Source organism: Oncorhynchus tshawytscha, linkage group LG02 (assembly GCF_018296145.1).
Source record: "Oncorhynchus tshawytscha isolate Ot180627B linkage group LG02, Otsh_v2.0, whole genome shotgun sequence".
Classification (NCBI taxonomy): domain Eukaryota; kingdom Metazoa; phylum Chordata; class Actinopteri; order Salmoniformes; family Salmonidae; genus Oncorhynchus; species Oncorhynchus tshawytscha.
The window spans coordinates 32,560,454-32,583,911 of record NC_056430.1 but is presented as its reverse complement, the minus strand read 5'-3'; the positions used below and the strand labels follow the sequence as shown (position 1 = coordinate 32,583,911).

Sequence of the window (23,458 nt, the reverse complement as noted above, 5' to 3'; positions counted from 1 at the left end):
TTTGGACTGGTGGCCTTCGTGGGGCTCTGGGTTCTCTCCTTTGGACTGGTGGCCTTCGTGGGGCTCTGGGTTTCTCCTTTGGACTGGTGGCCTTCGTGGTCCGCTGGGTTCTCTCCTTTGGACTGGTGGCCTCGTGGTCCGCTGGGTTCTCTCCTTTGGACTGGTGGCCTTCGTGGGGCTCTGGGTTCTCTCCTTTGGACTGGTGGCCTTCGTGGTCCGCTGGGTTCTCTCCTTTGGACTGGTGGCCTTCGTGGGGCTCTGGGTTCTCTCCTTTGGACTGGTGGCCTTCGTGGTCCGCTGGGTTCTCTCCTTTGGACTGGTGGCCTTCGTGGGGCTCTGGGTTCTCTCCTTTGGACTGGTGGCCTTCGTGGTCCGCTGGGTTCTCTCCTTTGGACTGGTGGCCTTCGTGGTCCGCTGGGTTCTCTCCTTTGGACTGGTGGCCTTCGCGGTCCGCTGGGTTCTCTCCTTTGGACTGGTGGCCTTCGCGGTCCGCTGGGTTCTCTCCTTTGGACTGGTGGCCTTCGTGGGGCTCTGGGTCCTGAAGGCGGTCCGTCTACGTCCAAAGGCCACCTCAGTTAAAGGTAGGTATCATGATGTTAGTATGTGGTGGTGAAGGTTAGAATCTGTCTGTCTGTCTGCCGGGTTCATGAACAATGTCTATTTGTGTACTAGAATGTAAAGTATGTGTATTTTTGAATTGGTAGGTCTATGGCTACGTATATCTGTGCATGTGTGTGGTTAGTGTGTACAACAGGAGGCTGCTGAGGGGAGAACGGCTCATAATAATGGCTGGAAGGGCGCAAACTGAATGGCATGTATTTGATATCATTCCACCCATCCACTCCAGCCATTACCACAAGCCCGTTCTCCCCAATTAAAGTGCCACCAACCTCCTGTGGTGTGTACGTGTGGTGCTTGTACAGTATATGTACAGTACGTATCTCTGTACTATACCATTTGTGTTGGGTGTCTGTGTTCTCCTGTTGGCAGGCCTTGGGATGACTAGGCAGTTTTAGAGTAATGACAGCAAGTGGTGAGGGGGTAAGGGTAGGGGAACTGCACTTCATAGATAGCAGGCTTGTATCCCAGTCAAGCTCAGACATCCTGTGTCTATTTAAAGATGACTAATAAATAGTCTAGGACAGATTTGTGATATGGACATTCTGATTTTACATTCAAGTATATTATACAATATGTTTGTATCAGCATATAAAAATATATTGAAGTAAACAATCTACAAGTACTTGCAATTGTCTCAAATTAGTACCTTTATTTTTTTAGTTGTATTTTTGTTACATGTCTCTATTTGGACTTCTATTGCTATTTAATTCTTAGCTGAAAACAAAGACTGTCTTGTAGTACATGAGTAAGTACAGTTTATGGACTCCTGCACACACTGCAGTCCACAGACAGGGGTGGTCCTCCTGAGTTACTCCTCCCTCATTGCTAGTTAACACAATAGACACACATCTCAGATCAGATCTGTTTCCCGCCAACTGACCCACTGAGACCCTAACAGCACATGAATAATCAAACAGTTATGAACCATTCTGGAGCATGCACACAGACTCACAAATACATACACACACACACACACAGTGGGGTAATGTGTCTACTTTCTATGGTAACGAATGAGGTGGAGGGTGTGAACCACTGAGACAGCCAGACATGATAATGACTGGCTTGACACTCACAGATAGGGTGTGTGATGACATTAAACACATACACCGTCTTCAAACACAAAGCATGGGTTTTAGAAAACTAGTTTGGAAGTGGGAACAGTCAAAAGAAATGCTAGATTGTTGGCGGTAGAGAAGGCATATCGGGTGTATCGTGACTCAGGAAAAGACCCAGATGCAGACATAAGAGGCAGATAGTTCGAATTGTAGGCAAAAGGCAGGTTGAGGGCAGGCAGAGGTTTGCAATCCAGGAGAGTCAGGCAGGTACAGGACGACAGGCAGGCTCAGAACAGGAAGTTTAAAAACGAAAACTTGAGAAACAGAAAACGCAGGTATAAATACACAGGGAATAATGTGGGAAAATGGGAGACACCTGGTGGGGGGTGAAGACAACCACAAGACAGGTGAGACAGATCAGGGTGTGACAGGGTGAGATACTTAGTTGATTCTTCCAGTACATAGCAACATCTGATGTAATGCATTTGTCATGGCATTAGCTATCTACTTAGTTAGCAATTAGGAAAATTAGAAGACTAAATGATGTCTATTGTGGGAGTATTGTATTTATGCATGCATTTCGAATATATTAAAGATTTTATTTCTACCTGCTGTAATGTTTTTACGAAGAGTTATCAAAAGAGAAACAGTACATTTATGCTTCAATTGATAGGAGTCTGATTTGAGGGTACCCATGCATTCTCTCATACACTCCCGCACACTCTCATTACAGTAACCTCTCAAGTTAATTCTCAACGAAGATCTCTATTCTAATAAACTCTCATCCATGCTGTGTATTGATAGGCTCGGTGTAGCCTTGGACAGCCTATTCTGTGATTGCTGCCGACCAAGCTTATTTATTTGTATGAAGGCATAGGCTGTGACGGTGGTTAGTTTTATAATTAGTTTAGAGTGAAGAGAGGTGTGTGTGCGCGTTTGCACACAAGTGTATGTGCGAGTGATAGGGTGTGTGTGTGTTCTCATCACGCGCATGCATCAGATTCCTGCCAAGCAGGGTGGTGGATAAACTGTGTCCCACTGTCCCATCCAGTCACTTTCCCAGTCAGCCAAGCAGGGAGAGTGAGGGGAGAGGAGAGAGAGAGACATTCTACTGCACTATACCATACACAGAAGGGCTACCAGGATCAAGGCTAATTCTTATCTGCTGTCTTTTCCTTCCTTCCCTTTTCTGGTCACAGGCAGTTCCAGGAACATGGCACACCCTAAAGACCACAGCAAGATGGGCATCGGCCGCTCCATCGCCGTGCTGACCTCTGGAGGCGATGCCCAGGGTGAGTGGGGCTGGGCGGACCAGGGCAGGTGGGTGCCAAGGGACTGTTCAGGGGAAGTACCAGTTACAGGGGCAGACAGTCCAAGGGAGGGCAGACAGCCCAGAGGATTGTTGGTAAGCAGCAGGTGGCTGAGCCGGGCCAGAGTTATATAGGTCTGTGGGAACAGTTCCCATGTGGGGGCAGCAAACAATGAGATATTACTTTATGTCAACAATTCCCATAATTCCCATTCATGCTCAGAGCTTGTCAATGAATTTGGAGTAGGGAAACAGTGGAGTGTAGTGAGGTAAAGTAAGAAGTGATTTATAAACATAATTTGTGTTGTCTGAAGTTATGGCTGGACTTTAAGGCTGTTGCATAGACTGACTGGACTACAGAAATGCATACATTTTGGTTGAAAGTCAGATGAGTCACAGCACATATAACTAATAGAAAACATGCCTCTTATTTGTGTGGTTTGAAATTCAACTGTGTTGACGTTTTGTTTTCAGTCACAGTTCAAGTCACACAGTTTGCCACAGCCACCACCACGGCCAAATAAACTGTAATGATTGTGGAGTTCTGACATTGAAAGTTCATATCGTGTTGGTGGCTGTGATATCACATTAGAGACCCCTTCTCTCGGTTGTCACTGAGATATCTTATCACGCTCAAAAAGGGCAACGGGAAGTCTTCCATCCGAGGAGGTTGCAAGGGTCACCAGAGCATTTGCAGTGGGTGCGTCCCAATAATCTCTCCTACCTTTTGAAGTGTGCACTCTTTCACTACTCCTCCCAAATGTAAAATTATTGGATTGGTGTAGGCAGAGGGTAGAGGGAGTTTCCGTATACCAATCATTTCGATTGAAATCGAGGAAGGGAAGTGAACATGCACACACTTTTGGAGAAAGGAAAGATTATTGGGATGCACCCAACAGTCTTCCCTCTGACCTTTAACTGGATGATGAATACCTCCCCTTTGACCTTTTGGGATGTCTGCCACTGACCCCACATGACCTTCTGATTGGAGCCTGTGTCAGGGAGCTGTCTGCCTGTCTGAACTTTACATCATTATGGAGCTGTCTGCCAACAACTAAGTAGCTCTAGTTGGCTAGCTGCTTTTCAGGGTTCTCTCTCTGTTCTCTCTTTTATTTCATGTTTTTTTCTTTCTTGTCTTCTTCCCATATTCTGTACATACACCCTGGCTACTCTGTCCTTTAAATATTCGCCCATATCTTTATGTTTCCCTCTATTTACCTCTCTTTCCCTCCCGCTGTCTCTCTTTCCCTCTCGTTCCTTCTCATCTCTCTGTATTTTTTGAAGTGGTGCTAATTTTAGAGGTGTGACCTTTGTCATATGACATGGAGAGGAGGAGGAGGAGGAGATAAGTGGGCCGAACTATCCCTCCCTCATATCCCTCCTCAATCCTCTTCCTCCTCTTCCACCTAAACCTTTTTCTCCCTCCATCATGTTGAAAGGGGAGACACTCTTGGCACGTCAATACTATCCACATGTGTTGCCCTTTAGAGTGGAGCTGGTGTGTTGAGACAGTGAGCTAGTTACATTTCCTGTCTTCCCTGTCTGCCCTACCCACCTGGTCTGCCCTACCCACCCACCCTGTCTGCCCTACCCACCCACCCTGTCTGCCCTACCATATCTGTCGTCTCTGTCCGCCCTACCCACCCTGTCTGCCCTACCCACCCACCTGGTCTGCCCTACCCACCCTGTCTGCCCTACCCACCTGGTCTGCCCTACCTCCCACCCTGTCTGCCCTACCATACCTGTCGTTTCTGTCTGCCCTACCCACTCTGTCTGCCCTACCCACTCTGTCTGCCCTACCCACCCACCCTGTCTGCCCTACCCACCCACCCACCCACCCTGTCTGCCCTACCCACCTGGTCTGCCCTACCCACCCACCCTGTCTGCCCTACCATACCTGTCGTCTCTGTCTGCCCTACCCACTCTGTCTGCCCTACCCACCCACCCGGTCTGCCCTACCTACCCACCCACCCTGTCTGCCCTTTCAGATCCCTGCTAGTTCACTGAAACAGGAGTGCTCTTCATTATTCCACTATGCTATGCTATGCTATGCTATGCTATGCTATGCTATGCTATGCTGTGCTGTGCTGTGCTATGCTATGCTATGCTATGCTATGTTTCCCCATCAGCCATACATCCTGACCATGTGAACTCACAAGAAAAAACTCTGGACCCTATTACATAATGATTATGATGAACTGGTATATGTACACATTACAATTTTTTTGTTCTGCAAAATCACTAAAATTGAGACAATGAATCTGTTAAAGGTCCAATGCAGCTGTTTTTATCAAATCATTATCTGGGTAACAATTAAGTACCTTACTGTGAAAACAGACATTTCCCCAGCAAGAATTTTGCTAGTACTGTCTGGAAGTGGTCTGAGTGGGGAGAGGAAAACAGAAAATGAACTGTTATTGGGTGCGTTCATAAATCCACTCTGGCTATCTACTCCGATTTCCGAGCACACTTGTCTGAGTGTGCCAGAACGCAGAATAATAGATTAATTTACGAACGCGCAACACCCGTTGAATATGACTTGTGTCAGTAAACGTCGGCATAAAAATGAATTCAATTGTTGCAAGCTGCACAGTTACAGTCACTAACACTCTAGATAAATTTAAACCACCTAACCAGCTCTTCTAGGGTGATTTAAAATAGTCAGAGTGAGTTTTCTCTCATTTGTGTCTGGAAGTAGCTATCAAGCTAACCAACTTTAGCCAGTTAGCTTGGGTGCTTGACTGCCGCTCTGAGGTCAGAACATTTGGATCAACCCAACTCCTCCGGCCAGAGCGTCCAGTGTGCGCTCTGAATGCGCCGAGAGAGAAATGCTCAGAATTTATGAACAGGCAATCTGACAACGCTCTGAATTTCTGAACGACCCAAAGCACACTCTGACACACTGGAGGCAATTTACAAACGCACCCATGGCCTGAGATGTTTGGAATTCTCTTTCATATTGGTATATTAACTAATTCACTGCATGGTGATGTCACCATAGAAGGCCAAACTACATCCCACCAAAACATGCTGAAATTTCAGGTCTATTCAAACAGCTCTTACACTAAAAGGGCATTATCTTAATTTTCACAATTTCACAGTATTATTCCAAAATCATAAATATCTATAAAACACAGGAAAATCTAGTTTTTTACTGCACTGGGCCTGTAAGAATGAAGTGATACAGTGGAGAGATATACTATATATACAAAGGTATGTGGACACCCCTTCAAATTAGTGGATTTGGCTATTTCGGCCACACCCGTTGCTGACAGGTATATAAAATTGAACACACAGCAATGCAATCTCCATATACAAACATTGGCAGTAGAATGGCCTTACTGAAGAGCTTAGTGACTTTCAATATGGCACCGTCATAGGATGCCATCTTTCAGTTTGTCAAATGTCTGGCCTGCTAGAGCTGCCCCGTATGTGCTGTTATTGTGAAGTGGAAACGCAGTGTCACCCAGTGGGACCGCCGTGTGCTGAAGAATATAGCTCGTAACATGTGTCTGTCCTCAGTTGCAACACTCACAACCCAGTTCTGCCTCTGGAGCAATGTCAGCACAAGAACTGTTCGTCGGGAGCTTCATGAAATGGGTTTCCATGGCCGAGCAGCCGCATACAAGCCTAAGATCGCAATGCCAAGTGTCGGCTGGAGTGGTGTAAAGCTCGCTGCCATTGGACTTTGGAGCAGTGGAAACACGTTCTCCGGAGTGATGAATCACACTTCACCCTCTGGCAGTCCAACGGACTAATCTGGGCTTGGCAATTGCCAGGAGAACGCTACTTTCCAACTGTAAAGTTTGGTGGAGAAGGATTAATTAGCTGGTGCTGTTTTTCATTGTTCAGGTTAGGTCCCTTAGTTCCAGTGAAAGGAAATCTTAATGCTACAGCATACAATGACAGTCTAGATGATTATGTGCTTCCAACGTTGTGTCAACAGTTTGGGGAAGGCACTTTCCTGTTTCAGCATGACACTTCCCCTGTGCATAAAATGAGTTCAATACAGAAATGGTTTGTCAAGATCAGTGTGGAAGAACTTGATTGGCCTGCACAAAGCCCTGACCTCAACCCCATTGAACACCTTTGGGATGAATTGGAACACCGACTTTGAGCCAGGCCTAATCGCCCAACATCAGTGTCCTGCCTCACTAATGCTCTTGTGGCTGAATGGAAGCAAGTCCCTGCAGCAATGTTCCAACATCTAGTGGAAAGCCTTCCCAGAAGAGTGGAGGCTGTTATAGGAGCAAAGGGGAACCAACTTCATTATAATGCCCATGATTTTGGAATGAGATGTTCGCTGAGCACTTGTCCACATACTTTTGGTCATATATTGTAGTTTCTAACGGGCATACAAGCCATTGTGATGGTTTACCTTAACCTTCGTCTGGGGTTCTGACCTGTTATGATGAAGTGTAAGTACACTGAACAAATGTCTCTCAAATGTTGTGCACAAATGTGTTTACATCCCTGATAGGGAGCATTTCTCCTTTGCCAGATAATCCATCCACCTGACAGGTGTGGCACATCAAGAAGCTGATTAAACAGCATAATCATTACACTTATGAAACTTGTGCTTGGGACCATAAAAAAGCCACTTTAGAATGTGCAGTTGTGTCACACAACAATGCCACAGATTCCTCAAGTTGAGGGAGCGTGCAAATGGCATGCTGACTACACGAATGTCCACTACCATAAGCCACCTCCAATGTCATTTTAGAGAATTTGGCAGTACGTCCAACCAGCCTCACAACAGCAGACCACATGTAACCATGCCAGCCCAGGACCTCCACATCCGGCTTCTTCACCAGCGAGATCGTCTGAGATCAGCCACCGAACACCTGATGAAACTGTGGGTTTACACAATCGAAGAATTTCTGCACAAACTGTCAGAAACAGTCAAAGGGAAGCTTATCTGCGTGCTCGTCGTCCAAACCAGGGTCTTGACCTGAGGGTGAGTGGTTTGCTGATGTCAACATTGTGAACATAGTGCCCCATGGTGGCGATGGGGTTATGATATGGGCAGGCATAAGCTACGGACAACGAACACAATTGCAATTGCACAAACGAAGGCAATTTGAATGCAGAGAGATAACGTGAGGAGATCCTGAAGCCCATTGTCATGCTATTAAGCTGCTGCTATCACCTCATGTTTCAGCATGATAATGCATGGCCATGTCGCAATGGGCTGTACACAATTATTTTGAGCTGAAAATGTCCCAGTTCTTCCATGGCCTGCATACTCACCAGACATGTCACCCATTGAGCACGTGTGGGATGCTCTGGATCGATGTGTACGACAGCGTGTTCCAGTTCCCGCCAATATCCAGCAACTTCACACAGCCATTAAAGAGGAGTGTGACAACATTCCACAGGTCACAATCAACAGCCTGATCAACGCCATGCGAAGGAGATGTTTCACACTGCAGGAGGCAAATTGTGGTTACAAGAGATACTGACTGGTTTTCTGATCCACACCCCTACCTTTTTTAAGGTATCTGTGACCAACAGATGCATATCTGTATTCCTAGTCATGTGAAATAAATCTTGAAATTGTTGTATGTAGCCCGTTTAGCTTCCATCTAAACCAGTCACTCAGGGAGGGACTAATGTGGAGTTAAAGATAAAGATTCAAATATAAATAGTGACACAAGAAATAAATACACAGTGAATAACAATAACAAGTTAAAAATAAAATGGCTATATACAGGGAGTACCAGTACAGAGTCGATGTGCAGGGGTACGAGGTAACTGAGCTGTTGCAGCAGCATGTGTGAAAGTGTGTGTGAGTGTGTGGCGTCTCTATGCATGTGTGTGCATGTTATTAGTGTGTTTGTGTCTGTTGGGCAGTCTGTTTGTAAGTATTTGTGATTGTGTGGTTAGAGTCCAGTGTGTATGCATAGAGTCAGTGCAAGACAGTTAGTTAATACAAAAAGGGTCAATGCAGGTAGTCTAGGTAGCCATTTGATTAATTATTTAGCAGTCTTGTTCAGCAGTCTTCTAGCTTGGGGGAAGAGTCCTGTTGGTTCCAGACTTGGGACACTGGTACCACTTGTCATGCAGTAGCAGAAAGAGTCTAGGGTCTTCCTCTGACACCGCTTGGTATAGAGGTCCTGGATGGCAGGGAGCTCAGCCCCACCCTCTGTAGCGGCTTGCGGTCGAGTGCCCTGCAGTTGTGGAACCAAGCGGTGATTCAGCCAGTCAAGTTGTCTGCATCCCCTATATAATCATTCATATGTCAAGTTTGTAGCACACAGCATGCCAACTTAATCATAGCAGCTACACTGTGTTGTGTGTCATAGTTCAAAACCACCTGTGCAGGTGGGACTGTGTCAGTGATGTTCTAACAGCCACTCTGTGCTGCAGGTATGAATGCTGCTGTGAGGGCCACAGTCAGAGTGGGCATCTACACTGGGGCCAAAGTCTACTTCGTTCATGAGGTTAGTACCTGACTTGTATCCCCCATCTCATCAACCATTTTATGTTTCCCATTAGCCCAGAACTGTTACTGTTCCCTTTTTCTGATTATTATAGTCTACAGCAATCAAGGGATTTTTTTTTGTATTTATTTTTTTGAGCTCTTGGCGGTAGGTGCACTTGATTCAGAAGCCCTGCGCACCGGGTAGGCAAAGTGTTCCCATTTTGAACCATTTCATTCAAACTCAGCTTACCCGGCAGACAGAGAGATCTGAGGCTTAATCAGTGTGGCTACTGTGCTGGCCAATCTTATAGCTCAAATTACAGTGCCTACAGCTTCCACAACACAGTCCATCACAAAGTTTGATACTAGCCTACTTGAAATTTTCTTAACTTTTAAAACCATGACCAGAGAGAAACTGTCAAAGACTACAGCAAAGAGCTGCTGTTTTTATGAGTGAATTCATGTCAAAGTTTTTATTCAGCACTGTCAATACTGTTTTTATTCAACATTACTACAAAATGTAAAATTTGTGGAAAACTGTCTAGACTTCTGGGATACTCAAATAAGTATGATATGTTATGTTTGGTATGGTTACATTAGACAGATGGTTACTCAAGTCAAAAATGAAAGTAGGGTAGCTGGAAAGGTGTATAATGCGAACGTCTAGCAACCCGAAGGTTGTGAGTTTGAATGTCATCACGGTCATTTTAGCATTTTAGCTAATTAGCAACTTTTCAACTACTTACTACTTTTTAGCTACTTTGTAACTACTTAGCCTTCCCCTAACCTTAACCCTTTTAGCTAACCCTTCCCTTATCCACATCTTTAACCCTTTAAGCTAACTCCTAAACTTAACCCTAACCCTAGCCTAGCTAACATTAGCTAGCTAGCTAACATTAGCCACCTAGCAAGAATTTGTAACATATCATACGTTTTGCAAATGTGTAACATATAGTTAGTTTTTCAAATTTGTAACATATTGTATGATGTGTAAATTCGGAATATATGGTATGAATTGTAATTCATAACATATCATCCGAAATAGGTGATGGACATCCACAAATGAATACACACCATACGAAATGTAACATATCTTAATAAATGGAGTGTCTTGGATGTACGTATAGAATAATACAAAATCCATGATTAGAGGGGACAGGATGTAAACCAACAGAGCTACGGACAGCAAGGCCTGGATTTGAGAAAGGTGATGTGGAATGAGCCTCTTACAACCTCATATTCCTTTTTCCTTGCCTGTTACCTTACCGTAAAGGTCTGTCAGCTAAGCCACATCAGTTACCTTGGGTTCTCCCGTAACTGTGAGTGACAGGTTTGTGTGTTCGTCTCCAGGGTTACCAGGGTTTGGTGGATGGAGGTGACAATATCAAACCTGCCACCTGGGAGAGCGTGTCTATGATGCTGCAGCTGGTGAGCACACATACAGTATACACACACACACTTTATCCAATTACCTCCCCCCCCACTCTCCTTTAGTTTCTAACCAAATGTAACCTTTCAGTGAAAAGGGTGGGATCCATCCTCTGGAACATGAACTGGTCCTAGATCAGTCACCCTCTAGTCAGTAGGAGCTAGTCAAATGCCAGGGTTCACTGGATTTAATGGGCTTCAGAATGATAGGCTGGGGTTTCACCTCCCTCCTTTCCTCCTCTTCTCTTCCTCCTTCCCTCCCCCTTGGTCTCTCTCCTTCTTGCTCTCTCTCGCTCTCACACACACTATTCCTGAACCACAATCTCTCTCAACCCTCTCTGCCTATAGCCCACATCCTGTCCTTCTCTACTTCCTCCTCCATCTCTCCCTCTTATTTAGCCCAACTGAATGTGTTCTGTTGGCATGTTGTCTCGTCTCAGGGTGGCACTGTGATTGGCAGTGCCCGCTGTATGGACTTCAAAGAGAAGTGGGGGCGTCTGAAGGCCGCCTGCAACTTGGTCAAACTGGGCATCACCAACCTGTGTGTGATCGGTGGTGACGGTAGCTTGACTGGTGCTAACCAGTTCCGTACAGAGTGGAGCGAGCTGCTGGCTGACCTGATCAAACAGGGTGAGATACCTAGGTCACCAACAAGACTACATTACCCTGTACCCTTCACTCCAAAGCACCCAACTACCATAAAACATAATGTAACCCACTACACTTATGTAACCCTCCCAGTCACTTTTTAGATGATCCTAAGAGGGGGATTAGGTCATTATTCATTATGATCTTAAAGCCAAAAATGATCCTAGATCAGCACTACTACTCCAAGACAATTTGTGAATACAGGCCCAAGTATCTGTATGGTCTTTGAAATATCTGGCTCCTTACACTGTACTTTAATGCCTCCTTGTGTACCCAAGTCATATAAGCAAATTAATTCATCCAAAGCAACTTAGAATAGTGCTTGCATACAATTTGATATGTGTGGCCTCAGTGGGAATTGAACCCACAAACCCAGCATTGCAAAGGCCATGCTCTAGCAACTGAGCCACATAGGACTACAAGTATTGTATTAAATGTGAGAGCTGACTGCTAGTTTGTGTGTCCACCACCAGGTAAGATCACGGCGGAGGAGGCAAAGCGTTCTTCTCACCTCAACATCGTGGGCATGGTGGGCTCTATAGACAACGACTTCTGTGGCACTGACATGACCATTGGCACTGACTCCGCCCTGCACCGCATCATAGAGGTGGTGGACGCCATAACAACTACTGCACAGAGGTACACACACACACACAACAATATTAAGTCATTTGTAAGCATCAGTAAATCATGATTTTTGGGGGGATTCTTGTGTTTTTCACATATTTCTGTTGACAGTCACCAGAGGACCTTTATCCTGGAGGTGATGGGCAGACACTGCGGGTGAGTGCCTGACTGTGTGTGCATGCGTGTGTGTGTGTGCGTGCATCTGTGTGCACATGTGTCTGTGCGTGCTTGTGTATGTATTAACATTGCTGTCTGTCCTCACAGCTACCTGGCCCTGGTGACTGCTCTGGCCTGCGGTGCTGACTGGGTGTTCATCCCAGAGATGCCCCCAGAGGAGAACTGGGAGGAGCATCTGTGCAAAAGACTGATTGCGGTACCACACCTCCTCTCCTGCTCCCTCTATCCCCCCATCCTTCTATCCCTTCTCCACCTCTTCTGATTGACCCTCTCTATCTCTTTGTCCCTCTCCCTGGTTCTCTCTCTCTTCCTCATATAATAACACACAAAACAACGTTCTCTCTCCGTCTCCCTCTCAGCAAAGGGAGCGTGGTTCTCGTCTGAACGTCATCATCATGGCAGAGGGAGCCCAGGACCGTAAGCAAAAACCCATCACCTGTGACCAAGTCAAAAATGTGAGCGATGGCATTACACAGTCAATAGAATGTGTTCCTAACCACTGAAACAGGTAGTGTCCCAAACGGCACCCTATTCCCCCAGCCAGAGTCCGATATGTTTCATCCCCCTAATGGTAAAGGTTATAAGGGGCTAGGGTAATATCACCTTTGATCAATCATCTAGCTCTGATCTGACAGAGGACTGATGCTGTAATCTCTCTGTGTCACTCTGTACAGCTGGTATCCAAGAAACTTGGCTTCGACACCCGTTCTACCATCCTGGGACACGTACAGAGAGGTGGCACCCCCTCTGCTTTCGACAGGATCCTGGTAATCCATCTGTCTGTCACCACTTTGTGTCTGTCAATCTGTCTGTCTGTGCCGGTATTGTTTTTACTCTGTTGTCTACTCTTTCTTGACCTTCAGGGTCATTTACATAGCACCTATAATATAATGCTATGATGATCAATCCTTTGTTCATTCATTTATTCATTCTCTCCCTCCGTCCCCCAGGGTAGCAGGATGGGTGTGGAGGCTGTGATGGCTCTGTTGGAGGCCACCCCAGAAACTCCAGCCTGTGTTGTCAGTCTTTCTGGGAACATGGCCATCAGGCTGCCGCTCATGGAGTGTGTCCAAGTTGTGAGCTATTTACCTATGCTAAATCAAACTGCATTATTTCCTCTCTTATTGCTGAGAAAGCATATTATCGACATCGTCTTTTAAAATGTCTACCTCTCTCTATTGTCCCCCCCTCTCTCACTCACTCTCTCAGACTAAAGATGTGACCGTAGCCATGGCTGAGGGGAGATTTGAAGATGCTGTGAATCTCAGGGGAAAGTGAGCCTTTATTTTGCCTATTTTCTTTCCTTCCATGGCTGGCTTGTCATTTGGACTAAGTACTGAGATGAAAACCATTGGTCATTTTCTTGTTTGTAGGAGCTTTCAGAATAACTGGAACACATACAAAATGCTGGCTCACGTGAACCCCCCAGAAGTGAAGGTGAGTAACTGTATCATTTTCATCAGGTTCTTTTTCTTGCTATCTTGGTCTGATATTTGGGCAACCTGGTTGCACATTTGAAGGCATTATAAGGTTGCACCCAAAATACATCCTCTCTCTGTCTTGTTCTCCCCCTCTCAGAGCAACATCAATATTGCCATTGTAAATGTGGGCGCCCCCTGTGCTGGGATGAATGCAGCAGTGCGTTCAGCTGTCAGGGCTGGTCTCATCCAGGGACACCAGATGCTGGCTATACACGATGGCTTTGATGGCCTGGCTAACGGACAGGTGGGACATTCCACCAGGAAATATGCCCCTGAGGATTTCTTGTAGTGGACAACTTGTATGTTATTTTACATCTGATCAGATGAATGGCACCATCAAGAACACCAGTTCATTGCCAAGTTGAGCTCCACCTGCACAGATCAACACAAATAACACACACACACACACCATACTAATCTCTCTTTCCTCTTCCTCAGATTGAGCCTATCACTTGGGCTCAAGTGGGTGGATGGACTGGGAAGGGAGGGTCCAATCTCGGTACCAAGAGGTGAGACATCTCCACAGAGCACACGCACCAATGCTTAGGGCCAGGGAAAGCTCACAGTTGTTTGTTTAGGAGGAACCCAGGGTCCTACTAAGAACAACAGAAACCTCTATTGACAATTAACTTTCAATGTTTCTCCTCTCTGGTGTGTAGAAACCTGCCAGGTAAAAACATTGAGCAAATCAGCCTGAACATTGCCAAGTTCAACATCCATTCTCTGATCATCATTGGAGGCTTTGAGGTGAGGATCGAGGGGTTGGATCAGAGAGTATTTGGATGGTTCACTTGTCCACTGTCCAATCATTATTGATTGAACATATTCATTGAACATAAGCACAACAGTTGTAAAACGAGTATCATGAATATTGTCTTGTCTGTTGATGCCTAGTCCAGATATACATGGTATTGTGTGTCTCCTTGTCAGGCGTATCTGGGTGGTCTGGAGCTGGTAACAGCCAGGGAGAAGTACGAGGAGCTGTGTATCCCCATGGTGGTCATTCCCGCCACCGTCTCCAACAATGTTCCGGGATCAGACTTCAGCATCGGCGCTGACACCGCCCTCAACACCATCACCACGGTAAGACAAACACACATGCTGTACCCCAGACACACACCCACATTTTAAATACTTTATTTGAATCCACAAATTACATTACAGTCGAGAAGGATTCAAACATTTCAAAGGACAAAAATATCTGGATGGATATAAAAAGCACCTTCTCCATACAGCAAGGCTGCCCATGATCGCTGACACAGAGCATTACCTTGTTAGCTACTTTGCCTTTGTCCTATGCAAGCCTGCATTCTGAAGGCCACGTACAGTCAGCCTATGTACATGGGCGAGACTCCCAGATATCAGCACCACAAGTTTGCACTGATAACTAAGGCTGTTCAGGCATGACACATGGAGATGGTATTTCAGCAACTTAGCAACAAAAGGTCTGCTACATGTAGGAGTCAAAAGAGCAACCCACATCCAAAATATGCACCTCCCTCCAGCCTTCCCCACAACAACAATATCTGGCATATTTGGGATACAAGAAAACACCTCATTATCAAACTTGCCTCCTCTGACAGGAGAAAGTTTGTGGGGGACACACACTTTAGTCATTTAACTGACACTCTTATACAGAGCAATTAGGGTTAAGTGCCTTTCTCAAGGACACATCAACAGATATTTTACCAAGTCGCTCTGGGATTCAAACCAGTGACCTTTTTGTTACTAGCCCAACACTATTAACTGCTATGCTAGCTGCTAGGCTATCTGCCTAACATATGACAATACCCAGACCCACATCCCTCCTCATACTAGCCTTTCTTTCTTTCTGTCAGACTTGCGACAGGATCAAGCAGTCTGCTGCTGGCACCAAGAGGAGAGTGTTCATCATTGAGACCATGGGGGGATACTGCGGCTACCTGGCAACCATGGCTGGCTTGTCATCTGGGGCTGACGCTGCCTACATTTATGAAGAGCCTTTCCATATCCATGACCTGGAGGTCAGGGGGCACACTGACAGAATAACAAATATGGATGGATTCTGTGTTATATTTCAAGCACAAAAAATGGGGACATTGGGATGTTGAATCATCTGTTGTATTGTTTTGTTGCAGCTGAACGTGATGCATCTGATAGAAAAGATGAAGACCTCAGTGAAGAGAGGTCTCATTCTCAGGTAGATGTGCTCTCCTCAAAAACACATCCTGTCTGATATCCCTCAGACATTATCGTTCTCTTGTTTCTCTTGTTACTGCAAATCCTCCTCCTACCCACAGGAACTCTAATGCCAACGACAACTACACCACACAGTTCCTCTACAACCTGTACTCAGAGGAGGGCAAGGGCACGTTCGACTGCAGGATGAACATCCTGGGACACATGCAACAGGTCTGATGGACACTTCTTCTAACTGTTTAATGGGCTCAACTCTAAACCTGTGGTAATATAAGGAACCAATTCATCTATATATTCATATGGAAATACATCTCTAACCATCTCTCTCTTTGCTCACGACCAGGGTGGAACCCCCACTCCCTTCGACAGGAATTTTGGCACCAAGATGGGAGCCAAGTCTGTCATGTGGCTGACTGACAAGCTGAAGGAGTGCTACAGACACGGTGAGGATCATTTGGTATTTTATTAGGATCCCCACTGCAAAAGCAGCAGCTACTCTTCCTGGGGTCCACACAAAACATGAAACATGACATAATACAGAACACTAATAGACAAGAACAGCTCAAGGACAGAACTATATCAATTAAAAAAGAAAGGCACATGTGGCCTACATATCAATACCAAAACATACACAAACTATGTTGTGCTGTGAGGTGTTGCTTTATCTGTTTTTTGAAACCAGGTTTGCTGTTTATTTGAGCAATATGAGATTAAACGGATTTCCATGCCATAATGGCTACATATAATACTGTACGCTTTCTTTAATTTGTTTTGGATTTCAGGGACTGTGAAAAGACCCCTTGTGGCATGTCTGGTGGGGTGAGTGTGTGTGTCAGCTGTGTGTATGCTGACTATGCAAACCATTTGGGATTTTCAACACATTCATGTTTCGTGATGCAGTGATACAGTCAGTCTCTCCTCAACTCATAGCCAAGAAAGACTGGCAGCATAGTATTTATATCAGCCCTCTGATTACAATGAAGAGCAAGATGTGCCGCTCTGCCAGCTGCAGCTTAACTAGGTCTTTCCTTGCAGCACTCGACACCACAACTGGACAATAATATAAGACAAAACTAGAGCCTGCATCTCCCCATCTTTACAACCATTGAATCTATATGTTTTGACCATGACCATTTACAATCTAAGGTAACGCCAAGTAATTTAGTCTCCTCAACTTGTTCAACAGACACACCATTTGTAACCCAATTCAGCTGAGGTCTAGAATTTAGGGAATGCTTTGTACAAAATACAATGCTCTTAATTTTAGAGATGTTCAGGACCAGTTTATAACTGGCCACCCATTTCAAAACATACTGCAACTCTTTGTTAAGGTTTCAGTGACTTCATTAGCTGGGGTTTGTTACGGTTTTCTAGGTGTGAAGGATAGTCGGACCAAAATACAGCATGTAGATTGCGATCCATGTTTAATGAACGTAAAACACGAACCAATAACAAACACTACAAAACAAAGAACTTAACAAAAACCGAAACAGCCTATACTTGTGTAAACTAACACTGCGACAGGAACAACGACACATAGGACAATCACCCACGACAAACTCAAAGAATATGGCTGCCTAAATATGGTTCCCAATCAGAGACAACGATAAACACCTGCATCTGATTGAGAACCACTCCAGACAGCCATAGACTTTGCTAGATAACCCCACTAGCCACAATCCCAATACATACACACCAAAACCCCAAGACAAAACACACCACAATACAAAAACCCCATGCCACACCCTGGCCTGACCCAATACATGAAGAAAAACACAAAATATTTAGACCAGGGCATGACAGGGTTGCTGATGCGTATATGGTTGAATCAGCATCATACATGGACACACATGCTTTGTTTAATGCCAGTGGTAGGTCATTGGTAAAAAATAAAAAATAAAAAAAAGTAGAGGGCTGAGAGAGCCACCTTGCAGTACACCACCCTTTACGTGTTTAAAGAAAAGAAAACCCTTTGAGTTCTATTAGATATATATCTCTGAATCCACGATAAGGCAGAGGTTGAAAAGCCATAACACACGTTTTTTCAACAACAGGTTATGGTCAATAATATCAAAGGCTCCACTGAAATCTAACAGTTCAGCTCCCACAATCCTCTCATTATCAATTTCTTTCAATCAATCATCAGTCATTTGTGTCAGTGCAGTACTTGTTGAGGCCCTTCTTTATAAGCATGCTGAAAATCTGTTGGTAATTTGTTTACAGATAGCATTGTATTTGTTCAAACACAATTATTTCCAACAGTTTGCTAAGAGCTGGCAGCAAGCTTATAGGTCTGCTGTTAGAACCAGTAAAGGCCACTTTACCACTCTTGGGTAGAGGAATTAATTTGGAGGACAAATACTTTCCTCTAGGCTCAGATTAAAGATATGACAGATAGGAGTGGCTATAGAGTCAGCTACCATCCTCAGAAGCTATCCATCTTTTTTTTTTTTTTTTACCTTTATTTAACCAGGAAGGGCACATTGAGATTTAAAATCTCTTTTTCAAGAGCGTCCTGGCCAAAAAGAGACACAAAGGGACACAAAGAGGGCAAATCCTCCTCCTGCCCACAGGAACTCTAATGCCAACGACAACTACACCACACAGTTCCTCTACAACCTGTACTACCCTTGGCCTGGTCCTAGATAGGTGTTTTATCCAACTCCTCTGACTATTGTTGTCCTGCTATAAGAGATGAGCTGGATAAAGCCCATACAGACAGGTCTAGGACCAGCCAGGCTACTGCCCTCCTATGTTGATGCTAGCTCTCTTTGTGTCCCCAGGTCGTATCTTTGCTAACACACCAGATTCTGCCTGTGTGCTGGGCATGAAAAAGCGATCCCTGATCTTCCAACCCCTGGCTTCCCTCAAGGATGACACTGACTTTGAGTAAGTCCTAATCCTCCCTCTGTTTCCATACCTCCTTCTCTTTCTCTCCTCCTCTCTCTTTCTCTCCTCTCTCTTGTTTGTGACTCTTCATCGTGTGTTCCACATTGAGTTCAGCTGTGTTTTAATGCTGAGCTGTGGTAGGTAAGTGCTGTTGTTTGTAAGTATGTGTCAGTCCAATCAGAACCATTGAACCAGCCCAGCTCTTCCTCTGTTTCCTGTTTTCTTTCTCTGATCCCACTCTTATTCTCCTCCTCCTTCACACTTCCCCCTTCTACCACCCTTTCCCCTCACTCCATCCTTCTCTCCTCCCTCCACAGGCACCGTATCCCAAAGACTGAGTGGTGGCTGAAGCTGAGGCCCATTCTGAAGATCCTGGCCAGGTATGAAGCTGTGGAAATAGACACCTCTGAGGTGGCTGCCATGGAGCACATCATCAAGAAGACAGGAGAAATCAAGGGGGGCAAAATTTAAACAAACCAAATAAACACACACAACCTCACATAAACACATACATACACACCCTTAGTCTTGCACCTAGACCCGCCCGCACCTATGAGAAGAAAGGAACCTGAGGATCTGTCTTTTTCAACCATCTATTTCCTGTGTTTGAGGGGTGCAAAATCCACTTGTCACTTAAATCTGGCTGGATTGATTGCTTTCATTTTAGTCCTGTGACTCTTTCATACTCTTGCTTGTGTCTGTCATTTTTACCCGTTAACGTTACGACCGTGGAAATGTTTGTAATGACCTGTCAAACACATCCCGGTAATGGCTGAAAGGGGCTCAATGGAAAACATTGTATTTCCGTTGTATCTATAAGAACGCTAAACTTTGTCTGAGATTAAACGCACAGTCTCGACACTTGCATCACAAGAAAGAGAAGAAAGATAACGTTATTTGATGGGTGTACATTTTGTGCGGCTCTGATAAAAGTTATAATTTAATACATTTGAAATGTTTACAAAAGAGATGCACTAAAATGAAAGCAATTTCCGAAAAGGAACACTCGGATTATAGTAATACTATGTCTGATCTCGCAAACAATGTAAAGTATGTATAGATAGGTGTCATCTATTCTAAGACATATTGAAATTTGACAATAAATGTAATACCTAAATTCCCACCAAAATCCCTGAACTCCATTATTTGTCCTTGCCAGTCAAATGTTTTATGTGCTATAATTCAGTCAATATATAATAGATACATTTTCTTCAAAAAGTTTGGCGTATCTTCATCCATTGTCCAACTGTTGCATTTATTGGAATCATTTTTACAACCTTTTAACAATTTTGTTAGTAACTAGTAGTTAGTTGCTAGTAACAGTCAACCATTCAGTCAACTGATGGGTGTATCATATCAGTACAGTACTAGTGGTTATGAGGAAAAGACTGTACATACAGTTTGTGTGGAGCTTCGAACTATTCTACATCACAGAAGTCATTCTACATCATTCTGCAGCTGGCAACCCTTCAACAATACTGTGCAGATCTCTCTGCAAAGTCAGAGTCTAACACTTATCTGAAAACCACAGACACCCACAGTGTTCTGTTTCCTGTGTCTGGTGTAATGCCTTCTCCCCTGTTTGTATGGCAGAACAGTTTAGAATGTAATACTTCTTTCTTCCATTGAAACTGAACTAGGACATGGAATAAAACATTCTGTTTAGTTTTCTGGACTATTTAACATTTTATGTCATGAAAGATCATTTCGAAATTGACTAGGTTTATTGAAAATAAAAAATATTGAATGTTTAGTGATAAAAGGGTATCAATGTATTGCAAAGAAAATGTAACTCATTTTGTGGTGCTTTTTACAACAATAACTTCATTATCTGTTATTAAATGATGCCTAATAGGCTGACTAAGTACAGCCTACCCCAATAATAAAGTTGTTATGCATTTAGTCATTTAACAAATACAAAATGTAAGGTGAGGGTAAAAAAAAAGACTCAAGGCTAGACAGTACTACACTGATTGGAAACAGAGATGATGATGACTGACAGAAGAAATTAAGATTGTAAATTGCTCTGGATAAGAGCCTCTGCTAAATTACTAAATTGTAAAATGTCAAAATGTAGACCATGGCACCTACTGCAAGTTCCCCCGGTTTCTGTTGTATGAATCATGACAGCTCAACCATGACCATGACCATTTCCCTATTTACTCTTTCTCCCTTAGTTACAAATGTTACTGAGCGTACCAAAGGAGTGTGTGTACACAATAGTATGCCCTCTTTGGGGGGAATTCAGACCAGAGTTACATGCACCTAAATGGAAATGAATTCCTTTTTATACCTCTTTTCTTTCTAGGGGAGAGTGGGGTCTGTTGAGCCATTTTTTACATTCAGCATCACTCTGTCAAGGGAAATACGGTATTCTTTCTAACAAAGATATCTACTTAAATTTCAGGATGTTGTGTATCCCTGGAAATAATCAGAATTCATGTAAACATTACAGTTTTGAAAACATAGCTTGTCCAAAAAAAGTGGTCTCTTGGCGCAACTTACCCTGGGTAAATTGATCCTCAGGGCAGGGTGAGTTACGCCACCTACAAATTTCTGTGCTGAATGAAATATTACCACTACCTTTTTAAAACTATCTTTATTTCCCAAACACTATTCAACTCAATCACAATCGCCATCTTTTAATCATTTTAAGCACATTTTAACACAGCACCAATGACATTATCTCTCCGCCCGAAACTAAAATCAAAATGGTGCATATAGCTATATCTGCAGTAACACCTAAAAAACACTGTACTTTTTTAAAGACTTTATCATGGGCCACGCCATGTTGTTACATCATATCCCAGAAATAATGCTTTGCATTACGCCTGGGAAGAAAACACTTACATTTGCTTAACTTACCCCAAGGTAAACATTTTGACTATATTAGCCCACACAACTACAAGGATGCACTTTCATGCTAGGTTTAGGACATTGAAGCATATAGAGACCCAAACTGTTAAAATGATCTACTTTGGTTTAGATACAAGCATCATGAAACCTCTAACACAATAGATTCATTTTACTCAGCCTATCTTCCTTACCACTCTTCAGACTCCATGAAATTATGACCTCTTCCTAAATATTTGGTCAAATTATACTTTTTGTGTATAGTTTGCTAGAAAAAAGGGTGGCTTAACATACCCCTTTGGCTCAATTTACTCCAGTCACCCATATGCATATTCTGACCTTGAATTTAAAGGGGGGCTGAACTTCCAGATTTAGCCTCAGTTTCAATTCCCCTCATTAGGAAATGCAACTGAGAATGATTTGGGTTTTGGAGGCGTGCTTTGGTGTAGGTGTCTCTTGTGTGTGTTTGAATGTGGGAAGTGTTTGTACTTTCACTCTGCCAAAACAGTACACAGTTACAGTCTAATCAGGTCTTGTGTCTGGAAGTAGCCTAGACTAGCTAGCAAGCTAGCCAACTTCTTTTGCCAATTAGCTTCAGCTGGTTGGTGTGAGACTGTGGCAAAATTGGTTTGACTTTGGATAGCCTATCTGTGGGGCTAGTCAATAAATTACACAATGTAAATGGGACAATATTTTCATGTTGCACACCTTTTAGTTGTCTCATTAAATGCTTTCAATATGTGTACATGCATTTCTAAAATGTATGGTTGGTTTGAGGTTTTTAAGTCATTGAAATGTGGAACTATTGACATTTTAAAATTATATTGTGTAATACTGTTGGTCCCTAACTAGCACCATAGGGAAATCGAATGTCAAACCAAATTGACCGTGGGCATTATGATCTGGTCGCATGCAGCTGCGCTCCGGATTGATGATTACTTGGGTGCTGCCAGCTGTGGTCAGAATTGAAAACCCAACTCAAAGAGAAAACTGTTACAATAGGCTTCATTCCATGACATACACATTTTTCCTAATTATCACCAAATCTCCGTTTTGGACCAGACTGACTTTATGACCAAAATGATACTATTTACACTTTGTAGTACATGCTGACACTAAAATAAATGTTTGTGACTATCGATGCCACATAGACCGTTTTCAAAACAAGAAGTTGCTTATTACGTTCAGTTGCTCTTAAAGCATGGGAAAATGCCAGTGCCAGCCAAATACACGTTTGGGATGGAGACTTAGCCACAGGAAGTAGGGGTGCTGAGGGTGCTGCACCCCCTTAAAAATCAGAATAAATGTATATATAAATAATTTTATTTGAGGAAAACATTTTATTTTACAAATGTAGTGCACTGAGCCTTTACTAGTCCTGTATTAGCGGACTGATATAGCCTTCTGTATGTAGCGTGAGCAAAGAAAATTACAGATTTCTTTCAGTAATTATCAGTTGGAGGGCCGTTCAGGCGCACATTTCCTAAGGTCACAAAGGGGCCGTAAAGTCTGAATCGGCCCCTTTGTAACCAAAGGCTGTCACCCAGCCAGTCAGACAAGCTGCAATATTTCATCTGCGGTCTGTAGTTTGTGTTAATCAACACCTGACCCATTTCAGACACCAGCCAACTTCCTTCCCAGAACATCTGCAGCGTGTTTTGTGTGTGTGTGTGAGAGAGAGAGAGAGAGAGAGAGAGAGAGAGAGAGCATATCTTTAATGAAGCCCATAGATTTGAGGCTGATGCCCTAAAGACAAGTTCTGTAATGT

General features: G+C 43.9%; 1 protein-coding gene across 1 annotated transcript; it reads left to right on the top strand.

Annotated features, from left to right (window-relative positions):
- The first annotated feature begins 2,715 nt into the window (after positions 1–2,715).
- Positions 2,716–20,702, top strand: pfkmb (phosphofructokinase, muscle b). The gene is made up of 22 exons (XM_024378106.2): positions 2,716–2,968; positions 9,355–9,428; positions 10,760–10,837; positions 11,278–11,467; positions 11,959–12,124; positions 12,224–12,268; positions 12,377–12,485; positions 12,649–12,744; positions 12,964–13,056; positions 13,240–13,365; positions 13,499–13,563; positions 13,663–13,726; positions 13,868–14,014; positions 14,209–14,279; positions 14,430–14,517; positions 14,701–14,853; positions 15,609–15,773; positions 15,888–15,949; positions 16,050–16,161; positions 16,292–16,391; positions 18,732–18,837; positions 19,155–20,702. The coding sequence occupies exons 1-22, from the start codon at positions 2,890–2,892 to the stop codon at positions 19,306–19,308; spliced, it is 2,343 nt and encodes a 780-aa protein (XP_024233874.1). The 5' UTR covers positions 2,716–2,889; the 3' UTR covers positions 19,309–20,702.
- Positions 20,703–23,458: the final 2,756 nt, after the last annotated feature.

What these genes read in the sequence shown, in the direction of transcription:
- pfkmb (XM_024378106.2), top strand. Translation starts at nt 2,890, where the DNA reads ATGGCACACCCTAAAGACCACAGCAAGATGGGCATCGGCCGCTCCATC. An exon ending in GGCTGACCTGATCAAACAGG is followed by an intron (nt 11,468 to 11,958) that starts GTGAGATACCTA and finishes GTCCACCACCAG; the next exon opens with GTAAGATCACGGCGGAGGAG. An exon ending in GCTGTGAATCTCAGGGGAAA is followed by an intron (nt 13,564 to 13,662) that starts GTGAGCCTTTAT and finishes TCTTGTTTGTAG; the next exon opens with GAGCTTTCAGAATAACTGGA.